Source organism: Camelina sativa, chromosome 14, assembly GCF_030686135.1.
Source record: "Camelina sativa cultivar CO46 ecotype springtype chromosome 14, ASM3068613v1".
Classification (NCBI taxonomy): domain Eukaryota; kingdom Viridiplantae; phylum Streptophyta; class Magnoliopsida; order Brassicales; family Brassicaceae; genus Camelina; species Camelina sativa.
The window spans coordinates 25,621,619-25,642,400 of NC_141893.1; the positions used below are offsets into that span (position 1 = coordinate 25,621,619).

Sequence of the window (20,782 nt, forward strand, 5' to 3'; positions counted from 1 at the left end):
TCAATTGTGTGTGGCATGGAGTCCTAGAACATCCTCTTCGAGCCTACAATGTGATTCCACGGTGAGTATATGTTTTTTATGTTATGTATAATTGTGTGCTTAGTCTTCTGTTCATGGTAGTGCAGATGGTTAGAGAGGATGCTGTTGCTGGTCGTGGTCGTGGTCGTGGACGCGGACGTGGTCGTGGTAGGGGCAGAGTCCTAGTGGATAGTGAGACCGAGGACCAAAGTGTGACAGCTGAGGGTGTTGGCGAGTCCCAGGGTGTCCAGGAGGGGGCGGTGTTGATGATCTAGTGGCCGGTGATGCTAGGGTCCCGGGTGTGGGAGTCCCAGCGGGTGGAGTTCTTGGTGCTGACTTTACGGCCTTGCTAGCATAGTTGTTGGAGCTGTTGCCAGCAGTGGTACCGGCTCAGGCTCAGGTTGTGCCACTAGTGGTGGCGGAGGAGCGGCAGCCAGTGGCTCTGGATGCAGGAGCACATGGACGTTATTTGTCCATGCTCAAGGAGATGAAGGGTCTCGTGACTGCGCAGTTTTCGGGTGGTACAGATCCTACTTCCATACTCTGAGATGTCCTGAGGAGTTCTGGGTGGACATAGGAATCCACCATTTGATTGGTGATGCTGAGTTGTGGTGGAGATCAATGGCTGCTAGGAGAGTGCAATGGAAGATGACTTGGGTTGACTTCGTGGGGCAGTTCAACCGCAAGTACTTTCCGAGAGAGGCATTGGACCGGTTGGAGGTGCGGGAGCTGGACTTGGAGTTCAATCGACTTCTATGTTATGGGGGTCGGGCTATGGAGTCTGAGGAGGCTCAGATCAGGAGGTTGTTGAGGGCCCTACGTGATGATTTGAGGATTCACTATAGAGGGCGGAGTTATGCTATGCGTGCGGAGCTGGTTGAGACTGCAGAAGGGATTGAGGAGGATATCCAGGCATAATCAGTGGCGGTTAGTCCAGAAGTTCAGCCTAGTACGGCTCAGCAGCAGGGTGGTTATAGCAGGGGCGGTAAGCCTGCGCAGGGAACCAAAAGAAGGTGTGAGGCTATGCAGACGTCGAGTGGTGCGAGTTGCTTCAGGTGTGGAAGCAAGGATCACAAGATTTCTATATGTCCCAAGAGGAGTGCTCCGACGACAGCGGCTCATGTATGCTATCATTGCAGGGAGCCAGGGCATATCAGGCCCTTGTGTCCCAAGTTGCAGCCAGTAGCAGTTGCAGCGTTGCAGCAGGTGCAGCCTAGAGGGCAGCAGGTGGCACGGATTGAGAAAGCGCCAAGGGTTTACACGACTGCAGAGACTGGTGGACCCAGTGTCGGGGCGATAACAGGTATAATTTCTGGTACTTAAACTTTGTGAATTTCAGTAGGTTCAGATTTTATGTTTTTCCCGTGAAAAAGTTTTAGGTTCTGAACACATGAGGTTTGTGTAGGGACCTTGTTGGTGGGCGGGTTTAAGTACCATGTTATGTTTGATTCTGGAGCTTCTCATAGCTTCATTATTCCGGAGTGTGAAGAGAGCACGAAAATCAGAGGGGATCCCGGAGAGCGTACGGGAATTGTCAGAGTTGCGGGAGGCAATTTCTTGAGAGTTATTGGACGGGCCAGAGGAATTGATATTCAGATTGCAGGGGAGTCATGACCAGCGGATTTGCTTATCAGTCCAGTGGAGTTGTATGATGTGATTCTCGGGATGGATTTGTTGCATCGGCACATGGTGCATTTGGATTGCTATCGGGGTAGATTGGAGTTTGAGCATCCAGGAGGGAAGTTGGTCTTTCAGGGGATTAGACCGACTTCGAGGAGTCTCGTGATCTCGGCCATTCAGGCTGGAAAGATGATCGAGAAGGGCCGTGAGGCTTATTTGGTTATCATATCTATGCCAGAGTCAGTGGGGAAGTCTACGGTTAGGGGTATCCCGGTTGTAGAGGAGTTTGAGGATGTGTTCCAGTCATTGCAGGGGTTACCACCATCTCGGTCTGATCCTTTTACGATTGAACTGGAACCAGTGACGATGCTGTTATCCAAGGCTCCTTACAGAATGACTCCAGCAGAGATGGCAGAGATGAAGAAACAACTAGAGGATTTGTTGATTAAGGGATTCATCTGTCCTAGTGTATCACCGTGGGGAGCACCGGTGTTGTTTGTTAAGAAGAAGGATGGGAGTTTCCGGTTGTGTATTGATTACAGGGGTTTGAACCGGGTCACTGTGAAGAACAAGTACCCTCTTCCGAGGATCGATGGTTGTTGGATCAGTTGAGGGTACTAATTGGTTCTCTAAGGTAGATCTGGCGTCGGGTTATCATGAGATACCGATAGATACGGTACTTGCGAGGAAGACTGCATTCAGGACGAGGTATGGGCATTTTGTGGTGATGCCTTTCGGGTTGACTAACGCACCATCAGCGTTTATGAGATTGATGAACAATGTGTTTCAGGATTTCCTGGATGTATCTGTCATCATTTTCATCGACGATATCCTATTTTATTCTAAGAGTCCTGAGGAGCATGCAGTGCATTTGAGGGCAGTTCTGGAGAAGCTACGGGAGCAGAAGTTGTTTGCTAAGTTGAGCAAGTGCAGTTATTGGCAGCGTGAGATGTGTTTTCTGGGTCATATTGTGTCTGCAGATAGAGTTTTTGTAGATCCGGAGAAGATTTAGGCTATCAGAGGTTGGCCTAGACCGCATAATGCCACAAAGATCAGGAGTTTTCTTGGTCTGGCAGGTTACTACAGGAGGTTCGTGCAGGGGTTCGCGAGCAGAGCACGTCCAATGACTAAGTTGACAGGGAAGGATGTTCCTTTTGTTTGGTCACAGGAGTGTGAAGAAGGCTTTGCAAGCCTAAAGGAGATGTTGACTACCGCTTCAGTGTTGGCTTTGCCTGAGGAGGGAGAACCCTATGTGGTTTATGCAGATGCATCCAGAGTGGGTTTGGGGTGTGTGTTGATGCAGCATGGGAAGGTGATTGCCTATGCTTTGCGGCAGTTGCGGAAGCATGAGGACAACTATCCTACTCATGACTTGGAGATGAGTGTTGTAGTTTTTACCCTGAAGATTTGGAGATTCTTATCATTATGGTGCAAAGGTACAGGTGTTTACAGATCATAAGAGTTTGAAGTATATATTCACTCAGCCTGAGCTGAATTTGAGGCAGAAGCGGTGGATGGAGCTTGTGGCAGACTATGATTTGGAGATAGACTATCATCCTGGTAAGGCTAACTTGGTTGCAGATGCTCTGAGTCGGAAGATGGTAGCTTCGGCTCAGGAGCAGGAGATGGAGTCTCTGGTAGGAGAGATCGGTGCGTTGAGTTTGTGTGTTGTGTCTCAGGAACCGTTGGGTTTGGAGGCGGTTGATAGAGAAGATCTTCTGAGCAGGGTGCGGTTGGCTCAGGAGAAGGATTTGGGGCTAGTGAATGCCTCAAAGGATGTGGATTCAGAGTATCAGGTCTCAGATAATGGTACTATCTTGGTGCACGGTCGGGTTTGTGTGCCCAAAGATGAGGAGTTGAGGCAGGAGATCCTGAGAGAGGCTCATGGGAGCAAGTTTTCTATTCATCCAGGAGCGACTAAGATGTACCGTGATCTCAAGAGGTACTATCATTGGGTCAGGATGAAGAAGGATGTAGCTAGTTGGGTCGTGAGGTGCGACGTGTGTCAGCTAGTGAAGGTTGAGCATCAGGTTCCAGGAGGGTTACTGAAGAGTCTTCCCATTCCAGAGTGGAAGTGGGATATGATTACTATGGACTTCGTGGTTGGTTTGCCAGTGTCCAGGACGTTTGATGCTATTTGGGTCATTGTGGACCGGTTGACTAAGTCAGCACATTTTCTGGCCATTAAGAGACTGATGGAGCAGCGGTCTTGGCTAAGAAGTATGTGAAGGAGATATTCAGGTTGCATGGGGTGCCAACGAGCATTGTGTCTGATAGGGATTCCAAGTTCACTACGATGTGGAGAGCGTTTCAGGCAGAGTTGGGCACTAAGGTGCATATGAGTACAACTTATCATCCCCAGACATATGGACAGTCAGAGAGGACGATCCAGACGCTGGAGGATTTGCTGAGAATGTGTGTGTTGGATTGCGGAGGCCATTGGGTAGATCACTTGAGCTTGGTAGAGTTTGCTTACAATAACAGTTATCAGGTAAGTATTAAGATGGCTCCTTATGAGGTTTTGTATGGGAGGTCATGTCGTACACCATTATGCTGGACTCAGGTGGGGGAGAGGAGCATTTACAGGGCAGATTTTGTTCAGGAGACCTCAGAGAAGAATCGGGTTCTCTAGCTGAACATGAAGGAGGCTCAGGATCGGCAAAGGAGTTATGCCGATAGGAGGAGGAGAGACCTTGAGTTTCAGGTAGGAGATAGAGTGTACCTCAAGATGGCCATGTTGCAGGGTCCGAACAAGTCATTGACTGAGACTAAGTTGAGTCCAAGGTATATGGGTCCGTTCATAGTGATAGAGCGGGTTGGACCAGTGGCATATAGACTTGAGTTACCTGAGGTTATGCGTGCTTTCCATGTGTCTATGTTACGGAAGTGTCTTCGTGAGGATGATCAGTTGTTTGCTAAAATTCCTGAGGATCTTCAGCCTAACATGACATTGGAGGCGAGACCAGTGAGGGTTCTCGAGAGGAGGATCAAGGAACTTCGGAAGAAGAAGATTCCTTTGATGAGAGTCCTTTGGGACTATGATGGTGTTGAGGAGCAGACTTGAGAGCCTGAGGCAAAGATGAAGGCAAGGTTTAAGAAGTGGTATGAGAAGCAAGCCGCGACTTGAGCTTGTCTAGCCTGGTCCCATCTGTAATCTGTGGCTTGAGCGGGAATGGAGTATTCCAGCCCATCTCTCTTTTTACTTGGTCGCTTGGGGTGGTTGGTTGTGCGACTAAATAACAAGATGAGATGGTGCTCGGGGTACAAAGTTTCCGTTAGGCGGGGTTTTTGGAGGAAAGTTTCATGAATTAGGAGTTCAAAAAGTGGAAAGTGTTAAAAATGGAAAGTTTTATGTGAGTTAAAATTTGTCTATTTTAGTGGAGAAAGCCTTGGAGGGGCTTGTGAGGCCTTAGTGGCAGACTTTTTAGTCATTGTGTGGCTTTAGTGGCGGTCTTTTGAGATATTGTGTGGCCTTTGTGGCGGGCTGTTTAGCCAGATATGTGACCTTTGTGGCGGGTTGTTTAGTCAGATGTGTGGCCTTTGTGGCGGCTGTTTAACCAGATGTGTGGCCTTTGTGGCGGGATGTTTAGCCAGAGTGTCTGTTTAGGCGGTCCTTCGGAACAGATGGTCTTTGTGACGGTCCGTCGGGACAGATGGTCTTTGTGACGGTCCTTCGGGACAGATGGTCTTTGTGACAGTCCTGTTTAGAACATTTGTTTGGCCTTGGTGGCGGTCCTGTTTAGGACATTTGTTTGGCCTTGGTGGCAGTCCTGTTTAGGACATTTGTTTGGCCTAGGTGGCGGTCCTGTTTAGGATATTTTTTTGGCCATTAAGGCGGCCCTTGTGGCAGTGAGATGATCCATGTGTGGTCATGAGGTATCCCAGTGAGGGGATATGTGGTTGGTAGGACATTGAGATGTCTTACGCGAGCCACGGGAAGGGAACCTGGATAGGGATAGGACTCAGACGTGTTCAGAATTGTTTGCTTGGGACTCTTGGGGAACTTAGGTTCTCCTAGTACTGCCATATTCTGAGACTTTGTGTCTTGGGAGTATGGTTGGTATATCGATTTCGGATGACGATCCGGGGGCGCGTTGTAGGGTGGCAACCCGAAAGACGAGTATTGAATTTTTCCTTATATATTATGGCATGCGGGCTTAGGCCCGATGAAGAGCCAATAAAAACTCAAGGTCTAGGCCTCAGAATAAAGGATAGTCCAAAAGTCGAGAGGAAATAATGCATGGAGCGTAAGTCTATCGCCTAGAGGTGACCTTTCGTAGATCGGTCGGAGGAGTGCGGGCCGTGGAGACGGTTGCACGGGAGTCCTTAGCTGAGGGTTGTTCGAGATTCGAGGACGAATCTAGTTTGGTGGGGGAGAATTGTAACACCCGCGAACCGAAATGCCGGTTGGGGGATTGCATCGGTCGATGCAGGTTCAGTTTTCTGCGTTTTGGGCAAAGGGAAGAGGAAAACCCTTAAGTCGATTCTTTAGTCTCATTAGTCGACTTTGGCCATTTTTGAGAGAAACAAAGGAGAGAAAGAGTGTTCTTGGTGATTTATGTGGGTTTGTGGCGTTTCCTGGTGAGATATGAGACTTAGAACGTTGTAGGAGCTTGCTAGGAGTGTTCTATTGCTTGTTTGAGGTTCAGATTCTTCTGTGGCAAAGGTAAGTGCAGGACCATGGCTTATCTAAGCTAGAGCTTCTTTGAGCTGCTTGTTTGTGCGTTGTTAGGCTTGTTAGATGGTTATTTGGGACGTTAGGAAGCTTTCTTGTGGCTTGGGATCGAGTTTTGTGGTTGTAGGAACAAAGATCCGGCGAGAAGCTTCGGGGAACATGATGCTCGGCATGTTGCATTGGTCGATGCACTTTGTGCGTCGGTCGATGCATGTGCAAGGATGGCGCATAAAACCGTAGGGTTTTTGTGTTATGTCGAGCATGCGTCGGTCGATGCAGTGCGAGTGTCGGTCGATGCATGTGTAACTTGCATCGGTCGATGCATCCCTTGTGTCGGTCGATGCATCCCCATGTGGTGTCGGTCGATGCATGTTGGTGTCGGTCGATGAAGAGTCCTGGTTTGTTATTTGTTGTTTGTTGATTGTTGGTTGATGGTTGATGGTTAGAGATGTCTCTATTGCTTGTGTGTATAGCCCAGTAGATGGGAGGATTGCCTTACTGAGTGTTTATAAAATACTCATGCATTGCAATTTGTGTTTGTGGTGTAGATAAAGGCAAAGTGTGATCGTTGAATCAAGGCAATGAAGAGGAGGATGTTCTAGGGACTCGATTGGTTGTTGTCTGGCATTGCTAGGTTGCTAAAGTTGGGTCATTAGAAACGTTGTTAGGTTGCCGGTTTTATGATTCCTGATGTTTGGTATTTGGATATTGTTTTTGATATAATATTGGCTTATTATTGGTTATTGTTTTGGATATTGGTATTTGTTATTCCGTTGTTTGTTTGTGATTGTGGTTAGGTGGCTAGTGGGTATGAGACCACTAGTTGTAGTTTATTTATTGTTATTATTATTATTTACTATTTATTATTTAAAAAAAAAACGGGTCAGATCGTTTCAAACACAAACGTGGAGAAAAAAAACATTTTGAATCTCCAGATCATGGGCCAATTCCATGTATAAAAGCTAGCAAGGACTACTTTTCAAACGAGATAAACAAATTCCAAAGCAGTAGAATAGGTATAATGCAACATGTCTTACTGATAATCGTTTGAGGCTTGCTTATTCTTTGCACCAAATTTTAATGTTGCTTTCGTGCATAACAATGTCAATTAAATCAGCATACAAGTAAAAAAGTCACTTAAATCAGTGGGTAGTAAAATAAAAGACTGGTCAACAGAAATAGAGTTAAAACAGAAATTACCAATCTGATGGTCCTCCCAAGCTTCTTGCTCTACAAATGGAATTATTTTCTCCGTTGAATCCAAAAAGAATTTTGCAAAATAATATAGAGAGATATATACAGCAACAAAAAACCTCTTCTCCTGATCAACACCTCTGTCTTGATCATAAGCATCTGAAATTCTACATTGAACTCCGCGAGGTAGGAGTAAAAGGGATATGTGTTAGATATATTGAAAAGCTAAAGAAGCAAGAGGGAGATGAAAACGTTACCTCTGCGACATTATCTTCATCTTGTGTTGTTTTCTTCACAGTTCAAAAGGTTATTTCTTGAATCTATCAAAGATAATAGATCAACCCAGAGATCAACCCACGCTCACTATACCAAAGCATACCATATTTATGAATACAACCATATAACTTTTAATTGCAAAAAATAAATAAAAGCATGCACTAATATAAATCACAATGGAACATGTTTTTACTCATCAAAAGAAGCATGTTGCATCAGATAGATGTTGGAAATGGCAACAACCACCTCGACGCATGAAAAATGTAGCAATTACCTAAACTCACGAAGCTCTGTTTCTGTGCTTTTCACCTCCAAAAAAATATTGTTCATCTTCTATCTCATCCCTATAGAGAAAAAAAAAGGAAACGGGAGAAATCAATTAAAGAGAAGAGATTAACAAAAAAAATAAAAGTGCAAAAATCTATATGTCATGTACCTTAGTTCATATAGTTTTTTCTGTTCTCTCTTCTTCAAATATTTTTGTCTCGATATTTTCATGTACATCAGACCAACAAAAGATGATCAATAACATGGTGATACAAGACTCGGTGGTGAGACTAGTATGGAGATAAATATGGCAGCTTCACAAGCTGGCGGTCGCTTCTCTCTTGTGAAGAAATGATGGTCGAAAATGGAGATCTGACACGCTGGCGGTCGCTTCTCTCGTGTGGGATCAAATGAGGGATGTGATGGCGGAATGAAGTGCACCACAGAGTTATGATAAAACTCTGATACAACACAAGCTCTATGCCTTGATGACTCACTCAAAAAGACATAAGAACAAACATTTACTAAAAGTAAAGGGATCCACCTAACTTAGATAAACAAAAACAAAGCCTATGTTTCAAAGTAAGAAAACTCTCTCTTTTATTTTCCAAAAATCTTCTATATCTTTACAATGAAACAAATGAGTTTTTTTTATAGCTCTTACATAGTATAATCTACATTAATTACAAAATATATCTAAATTAATTACAAATCAATCACCATAATGAAGAAATCATAATTAATGGTGATGATGAGGAATAAATGGTGGATCTAGGATTTCTAGCAAGATATCTGTCTTGGCAATCAATATTTCTTTGTGTGACTCGTCAGAGAATAGTTCAGGAAGTCTATCAGGAAATCTATCTTGAAGTAGTTCAGCTACTCGTTCAGCATATGTGATGACCGCATCACATGGACATCACAAAAATAGCCTTCAAAGAGATTAATTCTAGTAAGAATACTGTCAAGAGTAATTAACCGTAGCTCAACAGATCTTACTATATCAAAAGGATACGAGTGAGAGAGTCTCCGACGTAAATCTATAGTATGCTCATTGACGCACATATGAAACGTGAGAGTGTGAGACAATTGATGCTTTCTTGGTTTTACACGGTGGTTTTTTTTTGGGAGTTAAAAGAGGAATTGTTTTGGAAGCAAGAAAATGAAGAGAAATGTGTGAACAATAACGTTAGTACTTCATTACGAAGGTAACTCTTTATTCTCTTTTCTCATTTAGAACGTAACGTTTAGTCAAAAATGATTCTATTGTATATCCAATTTCGTTGGGTGTTAGTGTGTTTCTGATTTAGATTTGTATTTGTGTTGATTTTGATCTTTAAAGAGTCGTGCTTGGATTAACAACTATTGTTAAGCTTAATCCATAGAAGAGCACCAAAAAAACCAGTGGATGGTATACACGATTGACACTTCTCTCTACCAAATCCTTTGTATCAAATTAAACTACATCATACCGAAATTCATAGTTTATCCCCAAATTTATATGAATCCAAAAGCTGACAAAATGAGATGATAAAAAAAAACTCTTCTACTTCACCAACCAAATGATTCAAAATTAGACTGGAGGATCAATCAACAATTAAAACATTTATATTTATCTCATGTTTCTGATTTGGAAATTATCAAAACGTACCAGATGATGACTGGAGTATTAGTGTAGATAATACCAAATAATATTTGACACAATCTTGTATAGATTTGAGTATATCTCAATCCCTTGTTATATATATATGTTATGCATATGATCAATAATAATCAAGCTTTCACAATCTTCTACATGGTATCAGAGCTTACACAGTACACACGATGACCCGTTAATTAGTCCGGCCCGGATAGAAGTCCGATCACCCCATTAATTGATGGCCCAAAGAAAGGTCCAATTTCATCGAAATAGCTTTAAAAAAAAAGCATTATCTTGAGGGGGCGTGATGGATTCTGTCAAGATTAATGGCCAGAATAGTCATCATCTCGAGGGGGGGTGTGGAGAAAATATCCCACATCTGATAGATATAAACGAGCTATTTCCCCCTAAGAACTATCATATCTAGATAGATAGAGCCCGAACTATAACCCCGATCTTTATGTCCCTGAAAACAAAGTTTGAAATTTATTTCTCTCCAAATCAAAAGTTTGAAATCAAAATCATCATATTGGGATTGTATTTGATACAAAGGGAGAGGAGATGTAAATTGAGATTGTATTCTAAATCTGGGTTTTAATTGGGTTTGTGCTTTAACCAGATCAAAATCTGGTTTTTTTTTCTGGTTTAAAATGGTTAATAATCAGTTAAATAAATTTCAAACCGATGGAATTAATGTATGTGGGTAGATAGATATTGAACTATTAATTTGAGGAGATTTTGTTTTGGAACTTTTGATTTGGGGAGAAATAAATTTTAAACTTTATTTTCGGGGACATATAGATCGGGATTATAGTTCGGGTTCTATCTAGCTAGATATGATAGTTTTTAGGGGGAAAAGGCTCGTTTTCCGATATTTTATAACTCCAAATTTGTCATACACATCAATAGGGCCAGCTCAAAATTTTTTTAAACCTTGTACTAAAGTAAATAAATAACAGCTTTTCGTTTTATAATTTTAAAATCTGAAAATTTGGACCCTTTTCTACAAATAAATTCAGAGAAAATAATAGAACCATGTGCTTGGGCATCCTCAACACACCCGTACATATAATCAAAAACATAAAAGGAAAAACAAAATAAAAAATACATTAGTATTGGTGTCGGCTAAACACATGTGCTAAGCGTGCAAAAACACTAGGTTCAAAACAAAACACAAACATGTTTATTTGAATTATTTCATATAACAGTATATATGTAGGTTTTTTTTATTAATGATGTGCTACTGACTCAGCATAAAATTTAAGCCATGATTAGTATACAACCCCGCAAACGCGTGGGTTCTATCCCTAATATATAAAGAGTTAGGACCTCTCCACTCATTATCAATTGGTTTTGAGTTGCAAATCCATATCAAAACCCTAATTTAACTCAATACCGATTAATATCATGGAACAAAGAAGCCTATTATTTTTTTTTTTTTTTTAATTTCGTATACACAACATCTTACAGAGAAGAATATGAACTGAATCACTTGATGAGAATGCATCTCGTTGGTGCTCCTTCCGCCCCAACCAATCTCAACGGTAAGCAATGAAGCGAGTACATGCCTACCTCAACATCATCAAGCTTCAGCGATTCCACAGGGATTATATCCTGAAATCATGTGTTTCACCTTCATCCCTCGTCTCAGTTTACTCCTACTTAACTAACAATAATATCCCTCACTTTCTTCTTAAATGAAATCTTGAGATCGACACATCAACAAGAGAAAAAAAAATAAAAAAAATAAAGCTGAGGGTTTGATATATATCCACAAATCCAAAGATGGTTTCCTTCAGAATTGGCAATGCAAAGACAATTTCAAAAAGCAATGTTTACGTACTTGATATTCTTATAGGGCAAAAAAATATACCCACCCGTTGTTCAAGTATAACCTTGTGCGCCGCAGGTGCTTCATCATAAGCAGCAAATGAAAGATAGTCAAGCCCTGGATATCACAACGAATAATAACCCTTTTAAGAAAAAAGTTACACAAGAAGAGATACCTTAACGGCGTAAAAAGCTAACAAAACCGAAAAAAATCTATCGCTTACCAACAAGTTTGATATCTGTATTCTCAATCAACCATTTCACCCCGTCAGTCAAGAACCCCAACAAAGCTTGAATCAAATTCTTTCTTAAACATAAGCCGCCTGATATAGAGTAAGCGTTGTTCTCTTATAAAAGTCTTTTGCAATAAGTTCAAGATTTTTGGTAACATGTACACACTAACACTATGTTCGTATTTTGAGACTTACCTATCAGTATTCAATGTTTTGAATAGCACACGACGAACTCCCTTTGGAATATTAAGTGATTCCATTACTTCAGCTATGATGAAACAACCAAAAACATTAGAAACGTATTTATATAAATTCTCTACTCTTTTCATTTTCAGAGCACAAATTAATTTTTTTTTTTTTTACATGAAAAAATGCCTAATCTCAACTCACCAGTAATGTTTTTATCTCTTGGAACATCAACCAACAAAGCAGGACCTATAGAATAAGTTCAAAAATTATAAAATTATCACTACAAAATATATATATATATATATATATATATATATTAAAAAATTTACCGTTAAGGATTTGAAGATCAAGTGAATCAGAATCAAAACCAGAATCATAATAATGATCATGGAAATGGCCTGGAGCATCAACATGTGTTCCTGAGTGAACAGATAGTTTCATCTCCGAGATATTAGCTTCTGATCCATTCTTCATACTCACGGCAAGTCTCAGAAACTTTCCTAATCCTTTTAAAGACTCCCAAACCGGCATCTCCGGGGTGTACCGGTGGCTGATGTCGAATATTTTCCATTCTCCGCCATAAACTTCACGACGGATTGGTTTAAGATCGTCCGAGTGTTTCGTTGCGACACCAAAGGTAGTGGGAATTGAAGGAAAAGCTTCATCAACGGCGAAGCTAGTTAAAATTGAGATGGATAGTGTAGTGACGGTGATGAGGAGATGGAAATTTACGGTTCCGGTCATTGTTTCGGGTCGTGGGTGTCATTAATCTAGGGTTGATAATGTTATATAATCTATATAATAGTAGCAAATAACAAATTGAGTTTTGAGTTTGGGGGAAACTGTTTGTCTCATAGTGGAATTATCTGAATTCAATGTATTATTTGGATATCTGAAATCTTGGACCAGCCTAATCATATGATTAAGTTAGTCTTGCGAGGGGATCTATACCGAACCAAAGGACGACACTAGTAGTATGACAAATACCCACTTTTTTACCTAACGAAAGAACAACAACACTTTTATCTACTGTTGCATTTCTTAGGCAAATGGTTTTATCTGGGAAAGAAGCTACCAACTTGTGGAAATTGGCTTTATGCTAATCTCTATTGCTGTTTCTTTTCATAGACAATTTTTTTTGTTCCCTTATTGTCTATTTCGCAGAACATGTAGCTCATGTGAAAGATCATATGTTTGAAAAGCCTTTAAGAGACATCAAGTTATTCGGATAATTGAAGCTATGTGGTTTGTGCGTTGCAACCATCCTTAAAATTTTAGTTGACTTTGTAAGGGTCACACACTTAATGCGAAATTATAAAACGAATATCTTGAAAAATCTAAAACATATTAATCAATGTTAAAAATAATAATAATGATCATATTTTTTTATGATTCAATGCCAAGTTCTACAAAAAGTGATATGTAAATCGTTAAAAAAAGTGTTATGTAAGCCATGTGTATTTCATGAAAAAATCATATTCTTAAGTAGAACTAAAACTCTACAACGTGTTAAATAAAAAAATCATATACTTAAATGGAACTAAAACTCTACAACATGATTAAAAATAAAAATTTGAGATTCCATCAATTAAATCAAATATTTTTAACTAAAAAAATTGGTGGAAACAACATATTAAAGTACATTAATTTTTTTCTGAGAATATATTTCAGATAGCATCGTAAAAATAACATCTCAAAATAACAAAAAAATGTTACGCTAATTAAGGAGCGAACTCACGTTGTTTAAACGGTGGATGGGTAAGTATTGTGAAAACTCTGAGAATCCAAAGAATAAAACACTACACCAATAAAGGGCATTTCTCAATGCCTTACAAAGATATAGAAAAAGATAGATAGGATTAGTCAATAATGGTTCCTTGAGAGCTTTGAGCCAAAGACTATCTAGCCTTTTGGTACATGTGAGGTCAAGGATCATCGACATTTCTTCCATGAACAGGTCAATGGAAGAACATAAAGCCACTGTCTTATGACAAAGTTACGTTGAGGAAGGGGTCAGAGCCGTGGATCTTACCGGTATGAAAAGATCTACATAAAGTAGGACTTTGACAATGGTTTGAGCAATGTTGGTTATGCTCTGGTACTTGAAGTCGTTTGTAAGTGTTGTCGTAGAGTGAGATAAAAGCTCAGACAAATCATAGCCATACTCAAAGCTCTGACAACTTGGAATCATGATCCATATACCATTACATGACAAGCTAAGAGGTTCATAAGACAAAGCCGTAAGGGATATACCTACCAGGATTCTAGGGTGATTAAAACCAAGCCATAGTAACAGTGATGCATTACTTCTCAGATGGAGTCTTCTACCATAGAGATCGTAATCTTGATCACACCAACGACTAAGGTTTGGCAATCGGCATAAAAAAATTGACCTGGATTTTAAGAGATTGAAAATTAAAGTACAACTTATGGGCTTGGGCAGTTGAAGCCTTAATGGGCCAAAACCAACTTTAGGATCCATTAAGAGGAACCATAATCGTGTGATGGCTATGTACGGATTGCGACCATGGCAGCTGCCCGGAGGAAGTGGGAGGATTGGCCTTGAACTCGGACTCATCAGAAGAAAGTGGTGCAATAGTGATTCAGGCAGGCAAGAAGACGTACTCTTTCCAGATTTAATATAAGTTGCCCTCAGAAGAGAATCGTCGTGTGCCGTCGACGTCTCCCCTGTGCATGGTGCATCTGCCGGTCCAAGAGAGAAAGCTCCTGCCAGCAATGAAGCCCAGGGTGAGGGATCTTCAAGGGTGAAGTGAAAGCTAGTTCGAGAAAAATTCAGATCTAAAACCAGATCTAATTTTTGTAACCCGAGGGCTTTCGGATGCTTCTGATTTGGTGAGGCGGACAAAGTTGAGGGAGGAGGTTCACCTGAAACCGCTTCCCTTAATTTATAGTTGATGAAACGCCACGAGAAATTATAGGGTTCAAAAGGTTTTGGGGTTTTTGAAAAATATAAAAATAAAAGGGAAAAATAACTAAAAAGAGGGAAAACATTAGGAAGAACTTGAAACAACAGAGCAAACAGATGGTTTTATCCCGACGCCGGCGAGCGGAAGCTCCACTGACGCCGGAACGGTTTGGACTGGAAGTCGCCTTGATAACTTTGCCTGGGAGAGAAAAAGGATATACGCTTTTTATATATCTCAAAAAGATATCAAAATGCATATTTGGAGATGATATACAACATAGATGTTAGTAAAATCTATAACATTTAAATTTATTTTCAACTGTTGTAATTATAAGAGTTTGAGCTTGATAATTTTTATATGATGTGTTTTCATAATTGTTACAATTCGGTAAGAGATTTATCGTCTATATACATTTACTAGATTTGGATCTGTGCTACAGCACAGGTTGAAATACATTTCATTATTTTTAAAACATTATATATGTAATTGTTTATAATATTATTTGGATGCAACTCATGCAAACAACTTTTATGGTAAATATTATTCATGGAATGTAAATCTATTATGTAAGTCTTATATTGTTAATTTTAACCCATGCTAGAGTATATAAAATTATTAACATGTGCTAGAGTATATAAAAATTTAACACGTGCTAGAGTATGTAAATCTTAAAATTATAATTTATATAAAAAAAAATCAATCTGTGTTCTAGCACGGTCCTAATTTTATTGAACGTTGTGGTTTATCAATAAAATCTGTGGAAAGTAAATTTGTAATATTGTGTTTAAAGATCTTTGGAAACAACTTGATATAAAACTAAAATCTTCCCAAAATACAGTTTGGAATATCTATGATTTTATTTGTTACCATTAATATATCAATTATCAATTTGGAATATTCCCAATTAAGATTGCACTCAATATTTAGGTATAACCATTAATATATAAATTTATCTATAACCTATCTATAACCTAATTGTAATCATTTGTAATTATTTATTAAAAATATAAAGTCTACCAAAACTATGTTGTATAACTAAAAAGGGAATGTATAATTAGTCAAAAGACACATAAGAAAGCGACAAGTATAATAATTTTTAATTTATATATATATATATATTTGTATTTCGTTACTAACTGTAAGTTGTTTCTTTATAACTTTTACTGTAAAGTATTTTCGGTAATTTAATACTTCACAGTGTCACCGAATGAATTATGGTTATTTAAATCTTTTGTCACTTGTGTTAAGGCTAGGCCTGGGCATTCGGTTAACCATTCGGTTTTGGTTCGGTTGTATTCGGTTTCGGTTATTTTGGATATAGTAATATAGTAACCATTTGGATATTTATGAAATTTCGGTTTAGTTCGGTTCGGTTTCTTTCGGTTCGGTTTCGGTTTGGTTATTTAAATAAATAATCATAACTAACATAAATTATATTAACATTAACCAAATAAACCAAATATAACCAAAACTAACCGAATATAACCAAAATTAACCAAATATACAATAACAAAAATACAAAAAAAGGAAAAATATTGATTCAATTTTACAAAATAGTATTTAACTTTGTAAATTCAAAATAATAACATTTACATATATTGATTATTTAAAATATTTAATTGTTTTGAATCTAGAAATAATTTATATTTTAAGTTTATTTTATAGTTTTGCATAATATTAAGTATATAATATTTGATATCTTCTAGGTTTTCGGATATTTCGGTTAACCATTTAATTGTCGGTTCGGTTCGGTTCGGTTTCGGTTAGTTTGGATATAGATTTTTACTAACCATTCGGGTATTTGAAGAATTTCGGTTCGGTTCGGTTTAGTTTTTTTCGGTTCGGTTTCGGTCGGTTATTTGGTTATCGGTTATTTTGCCCAGCCCTAGTTAAGGCCATCTTTAGTTATCTTTAACTTTCTCAGTTTAAAACTTTTATTTACCCGCTATTGTGAATTTGTGATCCATATTTAAGAAAAAAAGAAAGTAAACTAAATAGAAAGCTTTAAGAAAAGATAAAATGACAAGTTTCTTGCTAAGGGAAATTTCTTCATTTACTTCCTTATAAACTAAGGAAATAAAATCTGTATACATTATTATAAAGTTAAAATTTTAAACCGTTCTTTTATAAACCTAAATCGATATATAATTTCATCGTAATTGTAAAATTTAAACTCTAACCATCTAATTTGTAAATCCAAACCGGTATATAATTTCATTCTAATTGTAAAATTTAAATCCTAATCGTCTCATTTGTAAACCCAAACCGACATATAATTTTGTTCTAATTGTAAAATTTAAATCCTATCCATCTTATTTACCAAAGTATAGTTTTGTTCTAATTGTAAAATATAAACCCTAACCACCTCATTTGTAAATCCAAACCGATATATAATTTCGTTTTAATTGTAAAATCTAAACTCTAACCATTTTATTTGTAAACCCAAACCGACATATAATTTCGCTTTAATTGTAAAATCTAAACCCTAACTTTTTCATTTGTAAACCCAAACCGACATATAATTTTGTTTTAATTGTAAAATCTAAATTAGCTCTAGTCACTCTATTTGTAAACCCAAACCGACATATAATTTTGTTATAATTGTAAAATCTAAACCAAACCAAAATTTAACTTTTAAAATTAAAAGTATACAGAATTGGTTTTCTTAATTTATTTTGTTTTTTAATTTAATTTGATTTATTTTTTAAATAAAATAATGTATATAAGATTCTGATTGATAAAGAAGAGCTGAATAAAAATGTTCACCCTTAAATATTTTTCTTAATAAGAGATAAAATCATCCAAAATACTTATACTAAAATACGTCCATATTATTGTATTACTTAGTTTTTCTTTCTAAAGTTTTGGTATCTCACCTATATACTCTTTAATAAATTTACGTCCCACAGAAAATATGCCTAAGCCTGCTTGACGTCTTATGGACGTGAGATGAGCTGTTTGTGTTCGAACACGTCTTACATCGAGACAATTAATTACATACCACTTGCGACAGTCTTATTCTTTCCGGAGTGTTGTGCGGACACAAAATGCTTTTGACCCGAATGAAGTGTTGCCATTTTAATCAGGTTTTCTCAAAACTATCTAGAGATTCTGTGTAATATTCTTATTGAATGTGTGATTGATGTGAACTCTTTTTCAATATATGGGTTCTAATTTATTTATACAGGCATGTAGTAAACAAAGGAATTCATGTGGGATGTAGAACTTGCATATAATAGAAAAAAAAGAAAAGATCATACTAAATCTTAAGTATCTCAAGTATTGACTAGACATGCTGTACATTTGAATCGATAACTAGAACATTCAAATCTTCCTTTATTGCAGAAATAAGCCGAACTTGTCAACATAAGTCAAATTATATTTAAAAGCAATGGAAGTTATTTACAAAATTTGTTTTATAAATTTCAATTCCATTTTCACACATTTCATTATGAACATCAATTGAACTTATACCTTAAAACATAGATTATATGTCATCCATGTAGAAGAAAATATATTTTGGGAGGTTATCAGTTAATTGGGTCCTGGGCATGATATGTTGTTTCAACAAAACCGGTCCAAAATCATATGTCATAACAAGAAGAATTTAAGAACCTGGAAAATTCTAGACATAACCTAGAATCTAACACTGGACATTTTTTTTTCTTTGACAACAAAACATTGGACATTGGACATTTTTTAGTTCGTAATAAATGGTTCTTTGAATGTATATATGATATGACCTTCTATTTTTTTTTTTTTGACAGGTTATTGTCTATTGACACAAAAATTACTAATAAATATAACTTTTAAAGAAATATAAAATTAAAAAGGAAATATTTAATAATTTTTCTCCACAAAAACATTATCTCCACAGAGAGTATAGAAAGGACAATTGGGAGACGTGGACGCACCGTAAGCCCGTCAACAGATTTCCTTGATATCTCTTAATCTCTTTACTTCCACACCACAACACATCACTGATCCTTCTCTCATCCTCAGACATAGCAGCACAAACAACAACATACAAAATATCTCTTTCGATGGCTCAAACCATGCTGCTTACTTCCGGTGTCTCCGCCGGCCAGTTCTTGAGGAACAAGAACCCCTTGGCTCAGCCCAAAGTTCACCATCTCTTCCTCTCTGGAACCTCCCCCGTTGCTCTACCATCTCGGAGACAATTATTCGTTCCTCTTGCTCTCTTCAAACCCAAAACCAAAGCTGCTCCCAAAAAGGTTTTTGCAAACCTTTTTACTTGTCACACAAGGAACATATGTTGTGTCTTGATGATAATGTTAAGATTTCTATATGAATTTTAGGTTGTGAAGCCGAAGGAGAAGGTTGAGGACGGTATCTTCGGAACGTCAGGTGGGATAGGTTTCACGAAGGCGAATGAGCTCTTCGTGGGTCGTGTGGCTATGATCGGTTTCGCCGTAAGTCCTTTCTCTTTCACTTAGACACGACAAACTAGTGTTTCAAGAAAGAAGCATTAATATGAATTTTGGGTTTATAGGCATCGTTGCTGGGTGAGGCTTTGACTGGGAAAGGGATATTAGCTCAGCTGAATCTGGAGACAGGGATACCGATTTACGAAGCAGAGCCATTGCTTCTCTTCTTCATCTTGTTCACTTTGTTGGGAGCCATTGGAGCTCTCGGAGACAGAGGAAAATTCGTCGACGATCCTCCCACCGGACTTGAGAAAGCCGTCATTCCTCCTGGCAAAGGCGTCCGATCTGCCCTTGGTCTCAAAGAACAAGGTCTCTCTCAAGATTCCCATTTCATTCTTTGTTACAATGCATAGGATACGTAGTAGGAGATACGACTTAGGGAAATGTCGAAAATTCAATTAATTAGTCCTAAGTCAAATATAATCCTCCATACCTACAAACATTTTTCTCTAGATTAAATCGTATGATTGCAGTTGAATTAAGTATAGTGTCTGAATCTGCTCTATGTTGATTTATCGGTATCCTAAGATACAAATATGATACTATTGAGAGTTATATGGTCTAATTTAGTGCAATGGTTTCAAATAGATTGATTATGTGGTTGATGTTTGGTTATGTGAAGGTCCATTGTTTGGATTCACCAAGGCGAACGAGCTATTCGTAGGAAGATTGGCACAGTTGGGAATAGCATTTTCACTGATTGGAGAGATTATAACCGGCAAAGGAGCATTAGCTCAACTTAACATTGAGACCGGTATACCGATTCAAGATATCGAACCACTTGTCCTCTTAAACGTCGCTTTCTTCTTCTTTGCTGCCATTAATCCTGGTAATGGAAAATTCATCACTGATGATGGTGAAGAAAGCTAAATTCTCATGTATTTAAATTTAGTAGAGTGTGTGACCATCTCTTCATTTTGAGACAAAAGGAAATGGACAGCTTAAATTGTTGTAATACTTAAATCCTTTTGTTTTAACTTGGAATTTTCTGATTACCAACAGACATTATTGCACTTTATATACATCTACGTGACTAGGTGATATCATTCAGCATCTCTCAACAGACATAACAGGGCAAATTTAAAACGTTCATCATTGAACACATTTTGGTAGATAAAATAGAATGTAAAATTGATGTTAAGTACATGCTATGAATTCATTTGATTACAAAGCAGAGTTTACATGCAATCTTAACATGGTTACCATATATCTAAGCATATTGTTGAGGTAACTGTGCGGATGGAGTTGGGCCTTCAGCTTTTATAGCCAAGAACGATCGGAGCAATATTTTTGCTTGGGTATCAAGAAAAATACTTGGGTTCAACTACTTTTATTCACCCCTGTTGATACGAGAAACAACAATTTAAAGTATAAAATGATTAATTAAGATCTGGGCAGGTTTTCGGTAGAAATCGATATGAACTAAGAAGAAACGACGAACTGGATTGATATTGATGTTATTTGTA

The 20,782-nt window shown here is 38.3% G+C and overlaps 1 protein-coding gene, 1 long non-coding RNA gene and 1 pseudogene across 3 annotated transcripts; 1 reads left to right on the plus strand and 2 right to left on the minus strand.

Annotated features, from left to right (window-relative positions):
• Window positions 1-7,455: 7,455 nt before the first annotated feature.
• On the minus strand, window positions 7,456-8,642 carry LOC147928607 (uncharacterized). Its single transcript, XR_015579385.1, has 3 exons — window positions 8,220-8,642; window positions 8,058-8,127; window positions 7,456-7,870 (listed from the first exon to the last, which is right to left on the minus strand). It is a non-coding gene; the product is annotated as an uncharacterized LOC147928607 (long non-coding RNA).
• A 2,450-nt stretch (window positions 8,643-11,092) lies between these two features.
• LOC104742171 (cyclase-like protein 3) lies at window positions 11,093-12,853 on the minus strand (annotated as a pseudogene). The gene is made up of 6 exons (XR_015580877.1): window positions 12,271-12,853; window positions 12,143-12,187; window positions 11,948-12,020; window positions 11,744-11,842; window positions 11,567-11,637; window positions 11,093-11,303 (listed from the first exon to the last, which is right to left on the minus strand). The product of XR_015580877.1 is annotated as a cyclase-like protein 3 (transcript).
• Window positions 12,854-18,576: 5,723 nt separating this feature from the next.
• On the plus strand, window positions 18,577-20,317 carry LOC109124729 (photosystem II 22 kDa protein, chloroplastic). Its single transcript, XM_010463142.3, has 4 exons — window positions 18,577-19,103; window positions 19,188-19,301; window positions 19,382-19,625; window positions 19,939-20,317. The coding sequence occupies exons 1-4, from the start codon at window positions 18,912-18,914 to the stop codon at window positions 20,184-20,186; spliced, it is 798 nt and encodes a 265-aa protein (XP_010461444.1). The 5' UTR covers window positions 18,577-18,911; the 3' UTR covers window positions 20,187-20,317.
• The last annotated feature ends 465 nt before the right edge of the window (window positions 20,318-20,782 follow it).

What these genes read in the sequence shown, in the direction of transcription:
- LOC109124729 (XM_010463142.3), top strand. Translation starts at nt 18,912, where the DNA reads ATGGCTCAAACCATGCTGCTTACTTCCGGTGTCTCCGCCGGCCAGTTC. An exon ending in CCAAAGCTGCTCCCAAAAAG is followed by an intron (nt 19,104 to 19,187) that starts GTTTTTGCAAAC and finishes TATGAATTTTAG; the next exon opens with GTTGTGAAGCCGAAGGAGAA. An exon ending in CCTTGGTCTCAAAGAACAAG is followed by an intron (nt 19,626 to 19,938) that starts GTCTCTCTCAAG and finishes GGTTATGTGAAG; the next exon opens with GTCCATTGTTTGGATTCACC.